Source organism: Doryrhamphus excisus, chromosome 15 (assembly GCF_030265055.1).
Source record: "Doryrhamphus excisus isolate RoL2022-K1 chromosome 15, RoL_Dexc_1.0, whole genome shotgun sequence".
Classification (NCBI taxonomy): Eukaryota; Metazoa; Chordata; class Actinopteri; order Syngnathiformes; family Syngnathidae; genus Doryrhamphus; species Doryrhamphus excisus.
This window is the reverse complement of record NC_080480.1, coordinates 16,912,682-16,932,819: the sequence shown is the minus strand read 5'-3', so window position 1 is coordinate 16,932,819 and position 20,138 is coordinate 16,912,682. Positions and strand designations below refer to the sequence as shown.

Sequence of the window (20,138 nt, the reverse complement as noted above, 5' to 3'; positions counted from 1 at the left end):
AGAGTGTTAAAAAATAGTTCAACTATTGTTTTGCCTTCTTCTCAAAGAAGGAACGATTAATTAAAAGAGCGATTAATTTCCTAGTCAATTAATCTGAAATTCTTTTTTTTCCAATTCAAGTAATGGCCCTACACCAGGGGTGTCCAAAGTGTGGCCAAGGGCCATTTGTGGACCGCCACAATTAATTTTTTTAAGAGCACCATTGATGGCGATCCCTTTAAATAAACACATATAATTTGCAGCATTTCCACTTCAAAGAAAAAGTATTTAATAAATGACGAAGAAAATTTAAAAATCTGAAATCAGAGGGGTGTCCAAAGTGTGGCCAAGGGCCATTTGTGGACCGCCACAATTTATTTTTTTAAGACCACCGTTGATGGCGATCCCTGTAAATAAACACATATAATTTGCAACATTTTCACTTCAAAGAAACAGTATTTCACAAATGACAAACGAAATGCAAAAATCTGAAATCAGAGGGGTGTCCAAAGTGTGGCCAAGGGCCATTTGTGGACCGCCACAATTTATTTTTTTTAAGAGCACCGTTGATGGCGATCCCTGTAAATAAACAGATTATAATTTGCAACATTTCCACTTCAAAGAAAAAGTTTTTCATAAATGACGAAGAAAATTTAAAAAATGTGAAATCACAGGGGTGTCCAAAGTGTGGCCAAGGGCCATTTGTGGACCGCCACAATTTATTTTTTTCAAGAGCACCGTTGATGGCGATCCCTGTAAATAAACAGATTATAATTTGCAACATTTTCACTTCAAAGAAAAAGTATTTCATAAATGACAAACGAAATGCAAAAATCTGAAATCAGAGGGGTGTCCAAAGTGTGGTCAAGGGCCATTTGTGGACCGCCACAATTTTTTTTTTTTTTAAGCGCACCTTTGATGGCGATCCCTGTAAATAAACACGTATAAATTGCAACATTTTCACTTCAAAGAAAAAGTATTTCATAAATGACGAAGAAAATTAAAAATTCTGAAATCAGAGGGGTGTCCAAAGTGTGGCCAAGGGCCATTTGTGGACCGCCACAATTAATTTTTTTAAGCGCACCATTGATGGCGATCCCTGTAAATAAACACATATAATTTGCAGCATTTCCACTTCAAAGAAAAAGTATTTCATAAATGACGAAGAAAATTTAAAAATCTGAAATCAGAGGGGTGTCCAAAGTGTGGCCAAGGGCCATTTGTGGACCGCCACAATTTATTTTTTTAAGAGCACCTTTAATGGCGATCCCTGTAAATAAACAGATTATAATTTGCAACATTTTCACTTCAAAGAAAAAGTATTTCATAAATGATGAAGAAAATTAAAAAATCTGAAATCAGAGGGGTGTCCAAAGTGTGGCCAAGGGCCATTTGTGGACCGCCACAATTAATTTTTTTAAGCGCACCATTGATGGCGATCCCTGTAAATAAACACATATAATTTGCAGCATTTCCACTTCAAAGAAAAAGTATTTCATAAATGACGAAGAAAATTTAAAAATCTGAAATCAGAGGGGTGTCCAAAGTGTGGCCAAGGGCCATTTGTGGACCGCCACAATTTATTTTTTTAAGAGCACCTTTAATGGCGATCCCTGTAAATAAACAGATTATAATTTGCAACATTTTCACTTCAAAGAAAAAGTATTTCATAAATGATGAAGAAAATTAAAAAATCTGAAATCAGAGGGGTGTCCAAAGTGTGGCCAAGGGCCATTTGTGGACCGCCACAATTTTTTTTTTTTTAAGCGCACCGTTGATGGCGATCCCTGTAAATAAACACATATAATTTGCAACATTTTCACTTCAAAGAAAAAGTATTTCATAAATGACGAAGAAAATTTAAAAAATCTGAAATCAGAGGGGTGTCCAAAGTGTGGCCAAGGGCCATTTGTGGACCGCCACAATTATTTTTTTTCAAGAGCACTGTTGATGGCGATCCCTGTAAATAAACAGATATAATTTCCAACATTTTCACTTCAAAGAAAAAGTATTTCATAAATGATGAAGAAAATTTAAAAATCTGAAATCAGAGTATATTTTTGTTTTGAAATGGGGAAAAAAATGAATAGAATACCAAAATATCTGTTGATAAATCGTTGCAAAATCCATACCACGAGAGCGAGTTGGCATCGGCCGCTCTCTGCTGGAGGCTGAAAACGCTGTTGACCGCAGTGGGTTTTTTGCTGCGAGTGGCGTCAGCCTCTGCCCTTTTCCTGCTCTGGGCGCTGCATTCTAAAAGCAGAATGAATTGCCTCCTCCGCCACTGAGATTATGAAAAACTTTACAGTCACAACGAGTACACCGTCGGGTCCAAAAGGGCAACCTCTGAAATATTTGATCTGCAGAATAAACTACTTTTTTTTTGTCCGTTCAGCATTCTTACAAAGCTGTGGCGGCGCATTTTCAAGTATTGGTGGCTGACCGCTGGGTGGGAGGGGCCAGCAAATGTCAAATAATGCCTGATGACTGATCCCCAGTGGGGAAATTCAAGCGTTACGGCACTTTAACACTCACAAGTGTAAAAGGAAGCTAACCACCCTCAATAACTGAAAACAATAGAACTATCTATTAGAACTGCGTTAACTTCCTGTAACTTACATCCATTATTGGCAACTTATGGGGCTTCCGATGTTTAGCCGGCCGGAATACGACGCTTCCCGGTCGGTCTCCAGCAATGTGAAGCACCCATCAATCATCTTCACGTTCATGGTTGCCATCAAGTGTTTATTTCCTCACCTGGAAAGAAGAGCAAATGTGATGAATGATTTCCTCATAAAGATTCTCCTTTGTCTCCCGTCGATCCCACCTGAGCTTCCACAGCCGCTTGCATCCGTGTGACTCATCATCACCGTCATCATCATCGTCGTCGTCGCACAAGTGCGCTCGTACGCAATCATTGTTTGTCTCCGCTGTGCGATTAAGTGCTTGAGAAGGCACCCTCCTTCCGAAAAACACTCACGGCCTCATTAGCATGCCTGCATGAATGTTTAATTGCGGTTTTATTTTTGGGCCCGCTCTCCCCTGACCGCCGCGCTTGACCCTGCGTGGCCTGTCACGGCGGCCGCGTGCACCGAATCACGCCACGGCATGTTACGTAATCATTGGACGTCTGGCTTCATTACGTTTCCTTGACGTCGGCGCTTTGCAAATTGGATCATTTGGGGTGCTTGTGTGTGCGTGTGTGTGTGTGTGTGTGTGTGTGAAAGTAGCATGTAGTATATTTGATTCGATTAGCATTTGACATTTGGATTCAGTTTTTATTTATTTATTTATTTATTTATTTTACATCTTTGTACCTGTGCTGGCTATGAATTATACGTGTGTGTGTGTGTGTGTGTGTGTGTGTGTGTGTGTGTGTGTGTGTGTGCACAAGCCTGCCTGCCTGGACTTTTAAAGGACTTTTAAAATTTGATCCAAGTGCAAACTAATTGGGAGATTTGGGAAAAAAAATATGAGAATAGTTCAAATATTATGGGAATAAAGTCATGATCATTAACAAGATTAAATTTGAAATAGTTGGTCATTTAAAAAAAACATAAGAAAATGGAAAAACAGCTATAATTTAGTAAAGTCCAAATATTAAATATTTAAAAATATTAAATATAAAAAATATTAAAATATTCTAATGCGAAAAAAGAATAATAAACTCACAAGGAAAGGTCATTTTATGAGCATAGAGTTAAAATATTACAGAAATAAGTAAGATTAAAACAAAAAGTCATTATGAGACACAAGGAAAAACCAAATTAGCAAAAATTACTTTGGGGACAAAGTTACAATACTGTGGGAATAAAGTCATAACATTACACAGACAATGTCCAAAGATTTAAGAAAAAGTTGAAATATTGAAAAAAAACAGCATCAAAATTGGGGGAAAAACCAAAAAGGGAGTGATAGTAATGAGCGAGTGATGGTAATGAGCGGGTTATAGTAATGAGCGGGTGATAGTAATGAGCGGGTGATAGCAAGGTATCACATTGCTTCCATACAGTGATCCTTTCCCAGTGATCGAGTGAGGTGATGGTAATGAGCGAGTGATGGTGATGGTAATGAGCGAGTGATGGTGATGGTAATGAGCGAGTGATGGTGATGGTAATGAGCGAGTGATGGTGATGAGCGAGTGATGGTAATGAGCGAGTGATAGTAATGAGCGGGTGAGGTGATGGTAATGAGCGGGTAATTGTAATGAGCGGGTGATGTTAATGAGCGAGTGATGGTGATGGTAATGAGCGAGTGAGGGTGATGGTAATGAGCGAGTGAGGTGATGGTAATGAGCGCGTGAGGTGAGGGTAATGAGCGAGTGATGGTGATGGTAATGAGCGAGTGATGGTGATGGTAATGAGCGAGTGATGGTGATGGTAATGAGCGAGTGATGGTGATGGTAATGAGCGAGTGATGGTGATGGTAATGAGCGAGTGAGGTGATGGTAATGAGCGAGTGATTGTAATGAGCGAGTGATAGTAATGAGCGGGTGAGGTGATGGTAATGAGCGAGCGACTGATGGTAATGAGCGGGTGATAGTAATGAGCGAGTGATAGTAATTCACCAATCACAAAGCTGAGACGCATTGTTTTCTTGAAATCTCTGTATGTAATGTCTTGGCAAATTGACGTGTGTAAATATCAAAGTGGCAAAGTTTCATCCTTTCACGTTTCACTACTTTTTTTTTTTTTTTTTACTCTTTGCAAATGTGTCAATCAAGCCAATTATGCAAATGTACCAATTCCGCCTTTTCCCTGCCTCCTGTTATCCTGGGAGAAACACTGAAACGCAGTCAAAGAAATTGTGTGCGCTCATCTGGGATGGTCAATTCAAGTCATTGTGGTCGTCCAATCAGGCGTCGGCATCCACGAGCGGCCATGCTACATGCGGTGCGGGCATTGTTGGGGCGTATTTGGTTTGATGCACATCCCATTAGTCGCTATTGACCCAATAGTGCTGCATTTTTCATGTGTATTTGTCCTGAGAGTCATACATTGATATGCAGAGTGGATGCTAGTGCTAACAGCCCTCAGCATAAATATGTATTGTGTGGTACTGGCGTTGGAGGTATATATGTTATGGTTCCCTGTCAGAGCGTCGGTGTAGTCGCTAGCACTGTTTGCCCGAGGTCATACGGGCTCGGGGGTTGTGAACACGCACCCGTGCGTGCGCCTGCATTGCAAACAGTGCGGCGTCGTTCTCTCTCTCTCTCACTCTCGTTTCATCATCATCGCTGTCAGCCGCGTCGGCGGCGTGAATGAGGTGTTCAGAGAAGCTTTGTCCGGCATCATCTACCATCTACAGCATCATCTACCATGCGTTGACTGGAAATGACTTTGTTTATTGGCAAAAGATGTGTGATGCATATTTAAAAAATAATAATAATGTGGACAAGCACCTCAGATTGGGGGGGGGGTGGTGGTGTTCTCCCTTATGTTATCATAGCAAAGCAACACGAGGCCCTCTGCTGGCTGCCTGAGCTAGCTCCATTAAATACATATTATGGAGAATAATCCATAAGACATTATGGAATAATTCTAAATGATGAATGGATGGAATATTTTGTTGATAACTTTGTGTAACCTTACAGGACTCTGTAGTATTGTGTCCACACAAAAACTTTGCTGGGATTTTTTTTGGGGCAATTTCGGATCACTGGGAACGGATATCACTGTATGGAAGCAATGTAATACCTTACTATCACCCGCTCATTACTATCACCGGCTCATTACTATCACCGGCTCATTACTATCACCCGCTCATTACTATCACCCGCTCATTACTATCACCGGCTCATTACTATCACCCGCTCATTACTATTACCCGCTCATTGCCATCACCCGCTCATTACCATCACTCGCTCATTACTATCACTCGCTCATTACTATCACCCGCTCATTATTATCACCCGCTCATTACCATCACTCGCTCATTGCCATCACTCGCTCATTGCCATCACTCGCTCATTGCCATCACTCGCTCATTACTATCACTCGCTCATTGCCATCACTCGCTCATTACTATCACTCGCTCATTACTATCACTCCCTTGTTGTTTTTCCCCCAATTTTGATGCTGTTTTTTCAATATTTCAACTTTTTCTTAAATCTTTGGACATTGTCTGTGTAATGTTATGACTTTATTCCCACATTATTGTAACTTTGTCCCCAAACAAATTTTTGCTAATTTGGTTTTTCCTTGCGTCTCATAATGACTTTTTGTTTTAATCGTACTTTTTCTGTAATATTTTAACTCCATGCTCCTAAAATGACGTTTCCTTATGAGTTTATTATTCATTTTTCGCATTTGAAAATTTTAATGTTTTTAATATTTCATATTTTTTATATTTAATATTTTGACTTCACTAAATTATAGCTGTTTTTCCATTTTCTTATGTTTTTTTTAATGACCAACTTTTTAAAATTTCATCTTGTAAATGATGGCGGCACGGTGGTCTAGTGGTTAGCGCGCAGACCTCACAGCTAGGAAACCAGGGTTCAATTCCACCCTCTCTGTGTGGAGTTTGCATGTTCTCCCTGTGCATGCGTGGGTTTTCTCCGGGTACTCCCACATTCCAAAAAAACATGCTAGGTTAATTGGCGACTCCAAATTGTCCATAGGTATGAATGTGAGTGTGAATGGTTGTTTGTCTATATGTGCCCTGTGATTGGCTGGCGACCAGTCCAGGGTGTACCCCGCCTCACAGCTGAAGAAAGCGTGTACCGATTTTTGCGGTTATTTGTAAAAACATCCTAAAGTCTTGTGAGAAATTTCAAGTCAATGAAACTTTGGGGTTTAAAAATAGCGCCCCCATGTGGTGTATTTGTGTGAAGATAATAGCAAGGCATCACAGTAGGGGGTGCGGGTTTTGGACACACTTTTGTCCTTTTATGTGCAAGATGTGCCCACACCGGGTGTCCTCATTTTCCCACACGACTGTATGCGAGCTACAAAACAGGAAGAGGGAGGAGGACCGGAGCCAAACGCGAGGGGACGCAAACCTGCAAGGCGGGGTGGCGAAACAGGAGGGGACGGAGGGGAGGGAAGTGGTTCCAAGCGGTGAGCGGGAACACGCGCCAGATGAAGCCCGCAAGGACGCAGCAGCAGGAGGAAGACGAGCGAGAAGAAATGGGAAGAGGCGAGAGGACGATGGCGGTGGAAGAGCGTGCGAAGACAAGTTGATGGATTTGATTCCCAGAGTATTTTTAGCAGGAATCGCGACTCTTTGAAGGGAAGAGGGAAAACTTGGCGGGAAGACGGACGGACCTGCTTTGTTTTGGTCTTACCCCTCAGGACAAGACCGTCCCCCCCTTCTCTCAGTCCATGTGTTAGCATCTTTGTAGCTGCGTGATGAAGCTTTGCCGGGTAAATCCGCTCAGGGGCGGCGGTGGGGGTTGAGGACAGGCGAGCACGTGGAAGTCAAGGTGGTCGGAGCGAGCCAGCGAAGCGGGGGTCCAGACTACCAATGAGCCGCCTCCGCGAGTCCAATTAAAGCCGCTCGTCATCCTGCCGACGATCCGATCGCCGGCTTGAAAGGCAGAGACGCTCAGACGGAACTAAGAGGAAGACGAAAGGACAAGCGAGAGTCTGTGATGCGTTCCGGTCGGCAGCCTCCGCTCCCGTCTCGTTGATTTAATTACATTCTCATCTCACGTTTGGACACCTCCCTCATTCCGCCCCCACCCCCTTCATTCTTTTCTTTTCTGCAAGCCCTCTGTGGTTTGTATTCCGTCCCTCCTTCCCTCCCTCCTTTTTTGCGTCGCGCACCGTCTCATCCTCTCTTGCTCTCTGTCACACAAACTGCGGTGGGAGCTCGCCTCGCAGCCTCCGCGTTCGGAGCAGTTTTTCTTTCTGCTGAGTCGGACCATCGGCGACGTCTCGGATCAGGATAGCGGCAAAGATGACCAACAAGTCCCCTGTGCCGAGTTAACCGCCGTAAAGATATCAGAGGGCGTCTTCCCGACCAGTATCCGGGTGTGGATTACAGGAGTGGATTTGCCCTGGAGCTTCATGTGGGCCCCAGCCCCCGAGGTCGGGCTGGGAAATGAAGCCGTTCCCGTGGTTGTAGCAGCACTGTGGGCGGCCATGGCCCAAGAGGGGCGCTGTCTCCGGCGGGGATCCCCGGCTGTAACCAGAAGGGGCGGCGACGGGCGTCCCGCCAGGCCGAGCGTGGCTCGGGTCACTTCCACTCTCTTGTCAAGGACACGCCTCCACGGCCTGAGGCAAGTTTGCGTCCCCGGTGGCTCTGTGGGCCGCCGGGTCTTCTGGCTGCTGGCCTTCTGCACCTCCCTCGGGTTCCTTCTGTCCTGGTCGTCCAACCGCCTGCTCCATTGGCTCTCTTTCCCGACTTACACACGGGTCCACACCGAGTGGGCCAAAGAACTGGCCTTCCCCGTGGTCACCATCTGCAACAACAACCCCATCCGCCTCTACAAGCTCACCAAGAGCGACTTGTACTTTGCCGGCCACTGGTTGGGCCTGCTGCTGGCCAACCGGACCGTCAGGCCCATGGTGCTGGACTTGCTCCAGGAGGACCGCCTGGCCTGGTTCGGGAAGCTTTCGGACTTCCGCCTCTTTCTGCCCCCCAGGAACTTCGAAGGGACCAACTTGGAGTTTATGGACCGACTGAGCCACCAGCTGGAGGACATGCTGCTCTCCTGCAAGTACCGAGGAGAACCCTGCGGTGCTCACAACTTCTCCTCCGTAAGTCCGCTTTGCTCGCCGACGCTGGGGTTTGACTCGGTTTTTACTTCCTGTTGGAGCTAATCGTTAAAGCTCTGTCAGCATTTTAGTTAAAGCCTTGGATGAAAGGCGGAGTCAAATAAGAAAATCATAGTTTTGATCTCGTGATTGATCTCACGTCATGACGTTAGGGACCGGTTCTTCAGATGAACGCATCCACAGATACGGAAGTGTCGGTCTGATCGGCGTTCCAGGTGTTTCATCACGTCTCAGACGTGTAAGTCTCCCAGTACTCGGACTACCGCTAAAGCGCCTGAAGGAAAAAAAACAAAAGTTTGACCCCGTGTGGGTGTTGCTGGTCTTTGCACTTTGGTACTGTTGTGCGCTCGCTGCTTTAAAGCCCACCAGATCCTCCATCATCATCATCATCATCATCATCAGCCCACTGCTGAAAGAGTCGACTAACAACCGCGCTATCCGTCCATTAGCAAGCTTTTTCAACGAGACGCGTGTTGGCGAGACGAAAGAAAGCGAGGCTCAGTCATTGTTGAAGTTTACTCAACCGGGCTTTGCTCCAATGTTGGCGAGGTTGAGAAGAAAAGGTGTTTACATAATAAGCGTGGACTTTTTTTTGTATAGCGGAAGACCGGCACCACGTTCCCGTGCAAACGTGAGAACGGGAGATGCCTTTTAATTTGTCCCACAGGGGGACATTTCAACATCGCTTATGAAGAAACCAATGTGGAGCATCTCAGGAGCTTGTTTTGGTTTGTCCTGGCTTCAATTAGCGAGTGGATCACAGCCACAGTGACCCCCTTCCTTTCTTCCATCTCTCCATCTCTTAGTAAGGTTCTTGATGCTCCTAATGGGGCCTGTGTGGTTTGGCTAATCTCATTAGCAAAGACTCCTGCAGGCCTTTTCATTATTTCTAAGAGAAGGTTCCATGCACATTATCTCCATCCCATCATCCTCCAACCAAGCCTACCTTGCAGCAACAATCTACTGTAAGACACCAGAAGAAAAAGAGGCTTTTGTCCGATCGATAAATCTATTTGCGCTCGCTTCTTCTCCCACCTCGCCGCTGCTGATGCACTCACATTGTCTTTACGCCGGGGGATTGAACCAGAGTGGGAGGAGTGCAGCAAAAGGCCAAGCAAACACTGCCGCCCCGCCCCCTGCCCTCCTCCACCCCACCGCACCCCAAGCGTTCACCGAGATCATCAGCGATCGCTAATCAAATAACCACAAACCTCATCTCTTTTCTCTTCCTGTTTCGGGATTGGACGTGACCAATTTAACCGTCGAGCCCCCCCCATTACAGGCTCGGTAGCGCATGGAGGGAAGCTTTTAGCCGGGGGTCCGTAACGTAGCGGCTCTATCTATGCAGAAATCTAATAACTGTGAAGTCGCAATGTTGTTTAGCGAGAGCAACTTAAGGTGCTACACAAGGTGTGTGTTTGTGTGTGTGTGTTTCTGTGTGTGTGTGTGTGTGGTTTCTATTGTGACTCACCCAGGGAGAGTTCTATGCTTGTTATTTAAGCCTGGTGTTTTATTGAAAATGCTACAATCAATTGTTCCCTGTTAGCGTCAAAGGGACTGATTTCTGCTTGCAGACACGGACGGACGGGCGTGGCGCTTTTAGATACGCCGCACACGGAGCGCCACCACGGGGATGCTCGGCAAAGTCCAAAGTAGACGAGGAGGTTGTTTAGATTGCCTTATCAAAAAGTCGGATCCGCTCGTAGCCGTTCCCACAACGCCAACAACATCCTTGGCTTTCCTGACCATGTGTGAGATGGCTGGAGACGCCAGGAGACGAGGAGGCCACCTCCTCAAGCCTCACGGGGGTTCTTCTAAACCAGGGGTCGGCAACCTTTACTGTCAAAAGAGCCATTTTTACCCCCTTGATCACGAAAGAAAAATAGACCGAAGCCGCAGAACATGATTTAAAAACATCTATGTAGATAAATTAATTTTTTAAAATTTAGATTAATTTAGATTAATCTAAATTAAAAAAAAACAATAGATTAAAAAGATTAATTTTTAATTTTAACAAGTTTTAACAGCAGTGTGATGGATGCTAACTCAGTGGGTAATGATAGTATCATCTTAAACCATCTTAAACCTTAGATGCCTGAAGAAATGGGCAGCCAATTGCGAGTCTCCAAAGATTTTGATTGATTGCCAGATTTGGAGGGAATTTGGGGGTATCAAAGTAGTTCAGAGGAGAAAAAGTCTTTTTTTTGTTGTTGCAAAAAATCATTACAAAGATGCGTATTTTCCCCCCAAAAATACTTGAGCGTTGCAAAGGGAGCCACAACAAAGAGGCTTAAGAGCCGCATGCGGCTCTGGAGCTGCGGGTTGCTGACCCCTGTTCTAAACTGACGGGGTTTATGTTCTGGGGTTTTGTTCCTGGGGAACAATTACCGCTGGGTTCCATGTTGTAGTGACACAGTTTGGTATTTTTCCGTATTAAAAAAAAAAAAAAAAGACCAATAGCACATGCTAACGATATGGTCTTGAATCCAAAGTGCTTCCTTGTTAGCCTCACAAGTTGTGACAAAGCATGCTCGTTGTTATTGTACAGCGTTTCCTACTTCTTAGACGCGGCTGGAATCCAATCTTCTTCCACCCGGCTGGGATAATTGCTGCTTCGATTGATTTTGAATAATAGCTGACTCAACATGGCTGCCGTAGTCCGGTCCCTGCTAGCGCCGTTCTGATTGGATCCCCTCCAATCTTTCAGCGAACTAATGCTACGTTATCAAAATCGGCTACATTAGCTTGAAAATAACACATACGTCATGAAGGATGTTTTTTGAGGTTGCGCACACCAACGCTCGTATTACCAAAAACGGTAGACATATTCCACGTAAATAAGGCATAACATAGACCCCCCCCCCCCCCCCCAGCTAGCATTGGAAGAGTTCTGTGGATGGGCTACTGTACTACCTGTGGTGGCTCGTGTCTCATTAATGGAACATTACTGGCCTCTAGTGACCAAAGTAGCTTACTACATATTGCGTCTTTGAATGCAACTTCTGAATGCTGTAAATTCAGGCCAAGTTGAAGTCAAAAAAAAATTTTGCCCCCCAATTTTTTTTTTTTTACTAATAAGCTATAATCAACCATAAAATTACCATTACCGAAATTAAAATTACCATTACCATAAAATAGTGCTTTAGGACTTTAAAATCTTGAAGGTCGCCTTGCTCAAAGGTAACTGTTTTTGGTCGCAGTTCTCGCCTGGTTTTGAATGTTTAATGAGTCTCCTTCAAGGGCACACGGTGGCTCCTCGCAAGTTATCTCAAGAGCTTTGTGTTTACTCCATCCCCCCGCTTTGAAAGAATAACAAGTCAGGGCGATAGGCGCACCGCCGGCGCACCACACGCTCTTGGCTTTAAGAGCATCATCTTATTTAGCGGCCGTAATGAAGGTCTGCTGACCTTTTCAGCGGAAGTGTGCGGGGTGGGACCGGGCGGTATCGATCCGGACTGGAGTAAACACAAGTGGGCTTCAGCAGGCAAGCGCTGCTATCTCATTAACGCAGGTGCCCCCCCGCCCCCGCCCCCGAACCCCCCGGCCCCATTCAATTTGCCACTTGTGAATTAACTACACGAGTGCTCTCCCCAGCCACCGCGCACCCGGCTTGTTTGAAAACGCTTTTAATTGGCCACAGCAGTGTCCTGGCACGGCCCCCACAGGGGCGTCGCCCCAATAGCGGCGATCGTGGTTATTATTCATCGAAGCGCCACGCTGCGCAAAACGTCGGCGGTGAAACTGAAGTCGGACAAACCGCCGCCGTACGCTCCCACGGATATCTCAGCACGATCGGGACTCTTGTGTTCAATCGCTCCCAATTTGTATCCGTGACCTTGAGTCCCCTGGAGGCTCGTCTCCTTCAAAGACGCGTACCAGGGCGGACATATTTACAGTACAGCGCCAAACGCCCACCAGCTGAATCTTTATTCACTTTCAGGCCTTCAGGCGGCAAACACCCACACTGTTTGTTGCCGGGAAGCGTGGAGGAAGTCACAGACGCCATATCACAAATACTCTCAGCTTCCTGGTGGGAAGACCCATGCTGTCGCTGGGAGTGTTTCCAACAAGGAATACGAGTGGATAGTACAACAAAGAATAGTAGTGGTGTTCAAAGTGTGGCCCGGGGCGACATTTTCAGACTGTGAATTATTATTATTATTATTTTTCCATCAATTCTTGACGCATTTTAAAGTATGATTAAACAAGAAAAATGGAAAAAGAGCAGTCATTTGAGTACGAATAAAGTAGAAATATTAGAAGTCAGAATATAAAAATGGTAGCATTATGCAAAACATTTTGAGCAAAACATAATACAATTAGGAAGAAAAATAGAATTTTCACAAATAATTTTAAAAATTGATTTTTTTTTGTGGAAACACCACTTTGTACAACATCAGGCTTTGCTACACATCTTAAAATGCAGGCTGGTGCTCTGCCGACTATCTGTCCATCACGACGGATGCGAGAGCTTGTTGCTATGCTAATGCTAATTACTTTCTCTGGTAGCTAATTATATTTGTACAACGGATTAGCTTTAAAGCTAATTAGCTTTTGGGGGAAAGTAGCTGGTAAGTGTTTTGGCTAACATTGATGACATAGGGCATCTATTACGTAGGCTAGAGTTATAGTGATAATAATAATAATAATTAATAATAATAATTACCTTATTTATCATGGATAATTGATTCAAACTCCACCGTGACATGTGAACATCCCCCAAGTTTGATTCCTTATTTAGAAATTGGATATTTTTGTAGTTTTTAGCGCATAGGAAACCTATTTACAACTTTTTAAATACACTATTAGAGCCCTCTAGACATGAACTAGCACCCCTATAGTCACTTTTACACTTGTATTACCCAATGTGGTAGACATAATAAGAGAAAATAAGAAATTAATCTTTATTTGAAAAAGTGACGTAGAATTCAAAGTGGTGAGGGTCGACTTGACGTATAAAATTAGCATTAGCAAATTTAGCATTAAAGCTAAAATGTGTTCCCAGCACTAAATGTACTTTTCAATGTTTAAATTCCAACACAAAGATCCAAAGTTGGTGAAAAGTCTCATCGTAGGGAAGCCTTAAAGTCAAGTATGAAGGGTGCGAAAGCAGCGTTTAAGGCCCTAAAAGCAGACGGCAGACTGCAGTCCCATTTATGCGCCCCGCTTGAGGCGCCATTTATCTTTAATATTGCTTCTGGGAGAATTTGTCAGACCGGACCGGACCGGGATGATGTCAGCGTGTTTTTCTGCTGTTATTGTTGTTATTGGTGGGGGGGGAGGGAGGGGTCACCGTGTACCTGCTGCTGCTGTTCAAGTTCAAGAGCTGAGACAAATGGGTGTAACCGTCTCCCATCACCCGCTTGTTGTCCTCGCGTTATGTCGTGACGGCGCCCGCGGCGACGCTCACGTGCGCGTTGCGATGCAATTAGAGTGTGTAAAGAGCGATGCCTCCGACTCCGTCTCTTGTGGCAACTTCACATTAATTGAAGCACATGAAAGCTCCGCCGTGCACAGATTGGCTTTCGGGAAACTTTTTCTTTTCCTGAGTGTTTGGAAACGAGCCAGGAACGTCTTTGACACTCTGAAGCCGAGATCGGGAAAAAAAAATGACTTGGAGTATTTATTCCAGCTTATTCCGGATGACTTCAACTTGCTGTTTAGCAGAGAGGATGCGGAGGTCAAGCGGCGACAGTACATTATCTTCCCAGCACACCCCTCTCTCTGTCGTATGCGTTACTGATAAGCACACAAAGCATCATGGCGTCGACGCCTTCGCCTTCGCCGCCACCGCCGCCGCCGCTGCACTTTTATCTTGCCTGGCTTACGGTTTCACGTGCTGGCAACGCGCCTGCTGGCTGCGTATTGCGCTATCTGTCAAAAACAAGAAGTGCTTCCCTGGCTTCCCTTCCTTTCCCCGACTCCAAATCAAAGGTGGCGTCAAGGTGAGAGAAGATTACAGCGACCTTTTCCAGCCATGCTCTTCCTTCTGCCTTGACGAGTTTCTCTTGTGGGGCCGTGTCCCCCCACTCCCCCCCCATATTAGGCCCGAAAAGATTTTGATTTTAGTGCTTTACTTCCTTTTGAGTTCCCTCTTTTTATCCGTTGTGTTAGTTGGAACCTAGACCTAAATTCTAGATCAAGCTGTTTCCGCAGCTGATAATGAAAATGTGGAGCTGTCCATCAGCACCCGGATTTACTGTCATTTCAGATTTTCAGTCAATTTCAATGTCGCACTTGTGGGTGGAAATTTTACACGTAACTTTATTTGGTTATCATGGGCACGGTGGGGGTCCGGGAGCGCCCACCTCCCAACCTGATGGCGGCTGGTTGGATCGACCCATTTCTCAGTTATTCCAACCTTTTATTCCACATTTCGGATCAGATTCAGCATTCCAACACAATTCCTACTGGCATTGCTTCGTGTAGATCGAGGGGGGGGGGGGCGCATTGATTTAAGAAAATTGACGGGGGGGCCAGACTATATATGTATTTTACACGTAACAGTCCACCTGGAATTATTGAATCTATAAAAGTGTCATGCAGTATAGTGTATTATTATTATTATTATTATTATTATTATGTGCTTGTGTCCCTTTTTTCAGGATCAAATAACGAAAATTAATTAAATTAATTAATTAAACGACTACTTCACCCAGCAAAGGTTGGCTCAAGCCGTGATGCCAGGTTATTAAGTTTAAATAAAATACTTTGGACAGAACGGGTGGGCCGTATTCAAACACTTGGCGGACCGGATGTGGCCCCCGGGCCAAAGTTTGCCCACCCCTGATCTAGATTATTTACAGCAGTCTACTGACACCTCCTGTAGCGTAAGATAAGACGGTTTAGGTCGTCTGATGAACACTAGCGCAGACGTGTGCTAATGGGAACAAATGGGAACGTCGCTTCCAAGGCAAATTGGAAGAGGTTGGAATCTCGATCCGTTGGGTGAGTGTATGTTTAAAATAATCTGATGCAGTATGCACTCCCTCATCCTGGGAATTGGGCAAAGCTTGAATATTTCATTTCTGCATGAAAGGCGGAGAGGAGGCTGGTCTGATTCTGTGGAGGGTGTAGAGGTGTCACAGAGGAGGAAGCCGAGGTGGAAGGAAACTTAAAGTAAACAAAGAGGAGGCAGCACGGGGAGGGGCGGGGGGCACGGGGGGGGGCGACGTTAAGGCAAGGAAACACAGCGCCTCGCCGCACTTTAACTTGAACAAAGCAGCGAGAGAAACCTGGATGAGATGTTGAGCTCCTGTCAATAATTGATCGCGCTCAACGTCTCGCTGTAGTCGTCGTCTAGCAAGGCGCTCACGTTTATGAATAATGGAGGGAGGGGGGAATGGGGGGGGGGGGGCAACTCACAGCGATACTTTCAATCGGCTCAGACTTTTGTCTCACACGTGCCGCAAACACACAATAATCATTTCCACATTGCTACAGCCGACGTTTGTGTGTTTTGACATCATGTCTTTACAACGCCACAACATAGGGAAACAGGAAGCCGCCATCAAACACTGGAATATGGAATATGGAATATGGAATATAATGCAACCGCTACAGGGAAACTAGACTCAGAATGACATGTGCAGCGCCCCCTATGGGTTGTGCTCTAAATGCTTTAAGACATGCTAGCATACAAGGAATCCACAAATGCTGGATGTTTACCTGCATTCAGTGTTTTGCTTGTCCTTTCTGCTTATGGCGGCCATCTTTTTTTTATAGGTCTTGGTCATAATTCATAACTACGAAAAGGTGCGTACCAAATTGGGTGCCGTTTTGTCCCAAGACCTTTAAGTTACAGTTGGTATTTTATAAATACCAACACGTCAGAAATTAGAAGTTAATCCAATTTACGGCGAACCCCTGGTGGGCCGTGGTGGTACTGCAGGTGAGCCGTGAGAGATGATTCATTTTTGCAAATATTATTTTTTTAATTATTTTTATTGTAAAATATTTCTTGCACGATTAAAAAAACATTTATAGGCCTAAGTAATAATTATTTATAATTATTAATAATAATAATTATTATTAACTATTGAGTGTTATTGACCTCTCACAATATTTTTGGAACCTTATACAGTTTATGATTGGAACGTAGCTCTCTGGTCATCATGGCGGTCTTGAATGCTTATGTTATGCTTAGTTATGAAAAGTATTAGTATTAATATTTAATAATATTATTATAATAATATTATAATAATATTTAATAATTAATTACATTAAAAGTTTGGGCTTCCTTTATCCCCCTGCTTCATTGAAATCCTGAATTTCTATTATAATAATAATAAAAAATAATAATAAAAATAATAATAAAGATAATAATAATGATGCTATTATAATAATATATAATACAAAAATATATTATTTTTATAATAAAAATAATAATATTAATAATGTTGTTATTATTATTTTAAGTTAATAGTCATTAACTTATTGATTAATTATATAATTATAGTAATAATAATTTTTATTATTATTATTAAGTGCTCTGACAATGCAGCATTTCTTCTATGTACTATTTATAGGACAAAGGTTGGCTGCGGACATTTTTTTTAATTTTCAAGTGGGCCCTGAGTTGGTAGAGTTTTGGACCCCCTGCAGTAGGGGATCATTATTATTATTACTTACCCCCCCCCCCCCCCCCCCCCCCTTTTACATGCAGCCGTTTAGGACAGGTAGCTTCCACACACAAACTGCAGTTAGCAAGCTAGCAGGTTAGCAGGTTGAAAGTCGTCATTCAGTCTGCTGCCCATCAGCCTCAACTTCTAATGTCCCATTTGCAAACTTTCTGCTTGTTTTTCTTTTTTATTTGCGTGCTGATGTTTGCAGTCTGGAGTTAAATTGCGTCCCCCTTTAGCGGCGCGTGGAGCGCTCTTGTTATTCATGACTCATGACTCTCGCTGAGAGAGCAAAAGCCCAACAAATATGTTGTCGTTCCGGCTCAAACGACACCCCGGACCCTCCCGCGTTGTCTCCCCGTCTTCACGCTCTCCAGTCAAATTGCACTCCAAGAGATGGCGGCGTTGCAACATTTGCGAGATGGATGCCGACGCAGAGTGATTCCCCGGCACTTGGAAGCTCGTCTGCATTGTAACTTTGAGCAGGTGGCGCTAGCTCATTACTCCGTGGTCCCATGGGGGTCTTTAGCGGGCGTGGGGAAGTATGGACCCCCCCCTTGTTAGTACGTCTTCTGCTGCACCGTGCGATGCTTGTGTGGGTCAAGACATGTGGGAGGATGTAATGCAAGGAAACCAGGAAGTGAAACGGCGAAACAAGCTAGCTGGCGAGTAAAAGCAAAGACGGGACTCATGAGTACTCGGGGCAGACGGACTTGACCATAAAAGTGAAGCATGGAGGCTGTGCTCTACAAGCAAATGAGCTGGAATCCACCAGGTTTGGTCTGTGTCGTGCTGCTTTGACATTTGTGTGGGAAGAGCAACACTTGTCCCCCCCCCAGAGGTTGCAGAGAAGGTCATGGAGCCAGATGTTGGAGGCACTGACTCATCGGTAGGAGTCTTTACTCCCTGCGAGCTCATTCTCACTTCCGTGGTGATGGCTTTCCTTTTCTTTGGCACACAGGCAAACACTGGACTCCAGTTTCACTGACTCGCATGTACTCGACGAAGACTAGAGTTTCACTTGCTCACGGGTTGACAAACACTGGAGTTTCACATTGGCTCATGATTTGACCAAGACTCGAGTTTCAGCGACTCAGAGTTGCTCGACAAAGACTCAGCTTTCACTGACTCAGTTTGCCGAAGACTCGAGTTTCACTCATTCAAAGGCACTCGACGAAGACTCAAGTTTGACTGACTCACAGGTTGACAAAGACTCAGGTTTGACTGACTCACAGGTTGACAGAGACTCAAGTTTGACTGACTCACAGGCACTCGACGAAGACTCAAGTTTGACCGACTCACAGGCACTCGACGAAGACTCAAGTTTGACCGACTCACAGGTTGACAAAGACTCAAGTTTGACTGACTCACAGGTTGACAAAGACTCAAGTTTCACCGACTCACAAGTTGACAAAGAGTCAAGTTTCACCGACTCACAGGTTGACAAAGAGTCAAGTTTCACCGACTCACAGGTTGACAGAGTCAAGTTTCACCGACTCACAGGTTGACAAAGACTCAAGTTTCACCAACTCACGGGTTGACAAAGACTCAAGTTTCACCGACTCATGACTCCTCGTCATTGAGTCAAGTTTCACCGACTCACAGGTTGACAAAGAGTCAAGTTTCACCGACTCACAGGTTGACAAAGAGTCAAGTTTCACCGACTCACAGGTTGACAAAGACTCAAGTTTGACCGACTCATGACTCCTCGTCATTGAGTCAAGTTTCACCGACTCACAGGTTGACGAAGGCTCAAGTTTGACCGACTCACGGGTTGACAAAGACTCAAGTTTGACCGACTCACAGGTTGACAAAGACTCAAGTTTGACCGTCTCATGACTCCTCGTCATTGACTCGAGTTTCACTGACTCTTGTGCTGACCACGCTTCGAATTTCACTGAGTCTCAGGTACTCGACAAAGACTTGAGTCTCACTAACTCATTTTTGCGTGTGTGCTTTGTGATGAGTGAGTGAGAATGAGGCAAACATTGCATTCTTGTGTTGGTTCAGGCGCCTATTTGTCCGCTAGCCCGTAACGTTATTACATTAATAATCAATTAATTTAAATTTTTTTTAATATTTCGTAGGCTGCCGCCCAAAAATAGGCTCTGGGCCGCACTTTGGACACCCATGCTCGACGTCAAACTTCATAGAAAATGAATGAAACACCTCCCAGCATTTAGCTTTGACGTTATTTAGCCAGATTTTGGAAAGATTGTGATATCCCGCCGGGGACTAGCTCCGCCCCTCATCATGTATTCCTGGGATGAGGAGCAAACCATGTGAATAATTGACATCAACAGATTGGATTCTCACGGCGTCTGTTCGTGCTTTCACCCGCCGGCCGCTCGGTTTCCAGAGTCCGGCAACCTATCAAACGCCATGCCGAGTTGTCGTGGTAACGCTCCAGGTGGTTAGACACCTTCCCTGCGTGCCGCGCTGACACTTTGTCCCTCGCTAATTCCGTCCAAATATTCCTCTGCACGTCAGCTGCCAGGACGTGACGGGGCGCCCCCCCCCCCCCACGCTCTCTGGGGAGGTGTCCGTCCTGTCCGCCTTTGACTTTGAGTGGAGTCCATCTGCCATCGCTCACCGCTTTCTTTTCATTTGGATGTGAAACAGAAGGATTACAGACGGCAGCTTTGATAGTTGCTTTGCTTTTTCCCAGCATGCCCTGGACTTGAGGTGTGGAGCTCTGCATAAATAATAATAATAATCATCATCATAAATAATTAATAATCATAATAATAATTATTAATATTATTATTATTATTATTATTATTATTATTATTATTATTATTAACTCTTCTATTTT

General features: G+C 44.6%; 1 protein-coding gene across 4 annotated transcripts in view; it reads left to right on the top strand.

Annotated features, from left to right (window-relative positions):
• Positions 1 to 20,138, top strand: part of asic2 (acid-sensing (proton-gated) ion channel 2) — a 163,689-nt gene that overhangs the window by 88,309 nt on the left and 55,242 nt on the right. Inside the window, exon 1 of one of the 4 annotated variants that reach the window (XM_058048317.1) lies at positions 7,020 to 8,684. The exons of the other annotated variants lie outside the window; for them this stretch is intronic. Within the exon in view, the coding sequence (XP_057904300.1) occupies positions 7,992 to 8,684 (693 nt within the window). The 5' untranslated portion in view covers positions 7,020 to 7,991. Of the gene's footprint in view, positions 1 to 7,019; positions 8,685 to 20,138 lie in introns of those variants that run through there. 4 annotated transcript variants of the gene reach the window in all.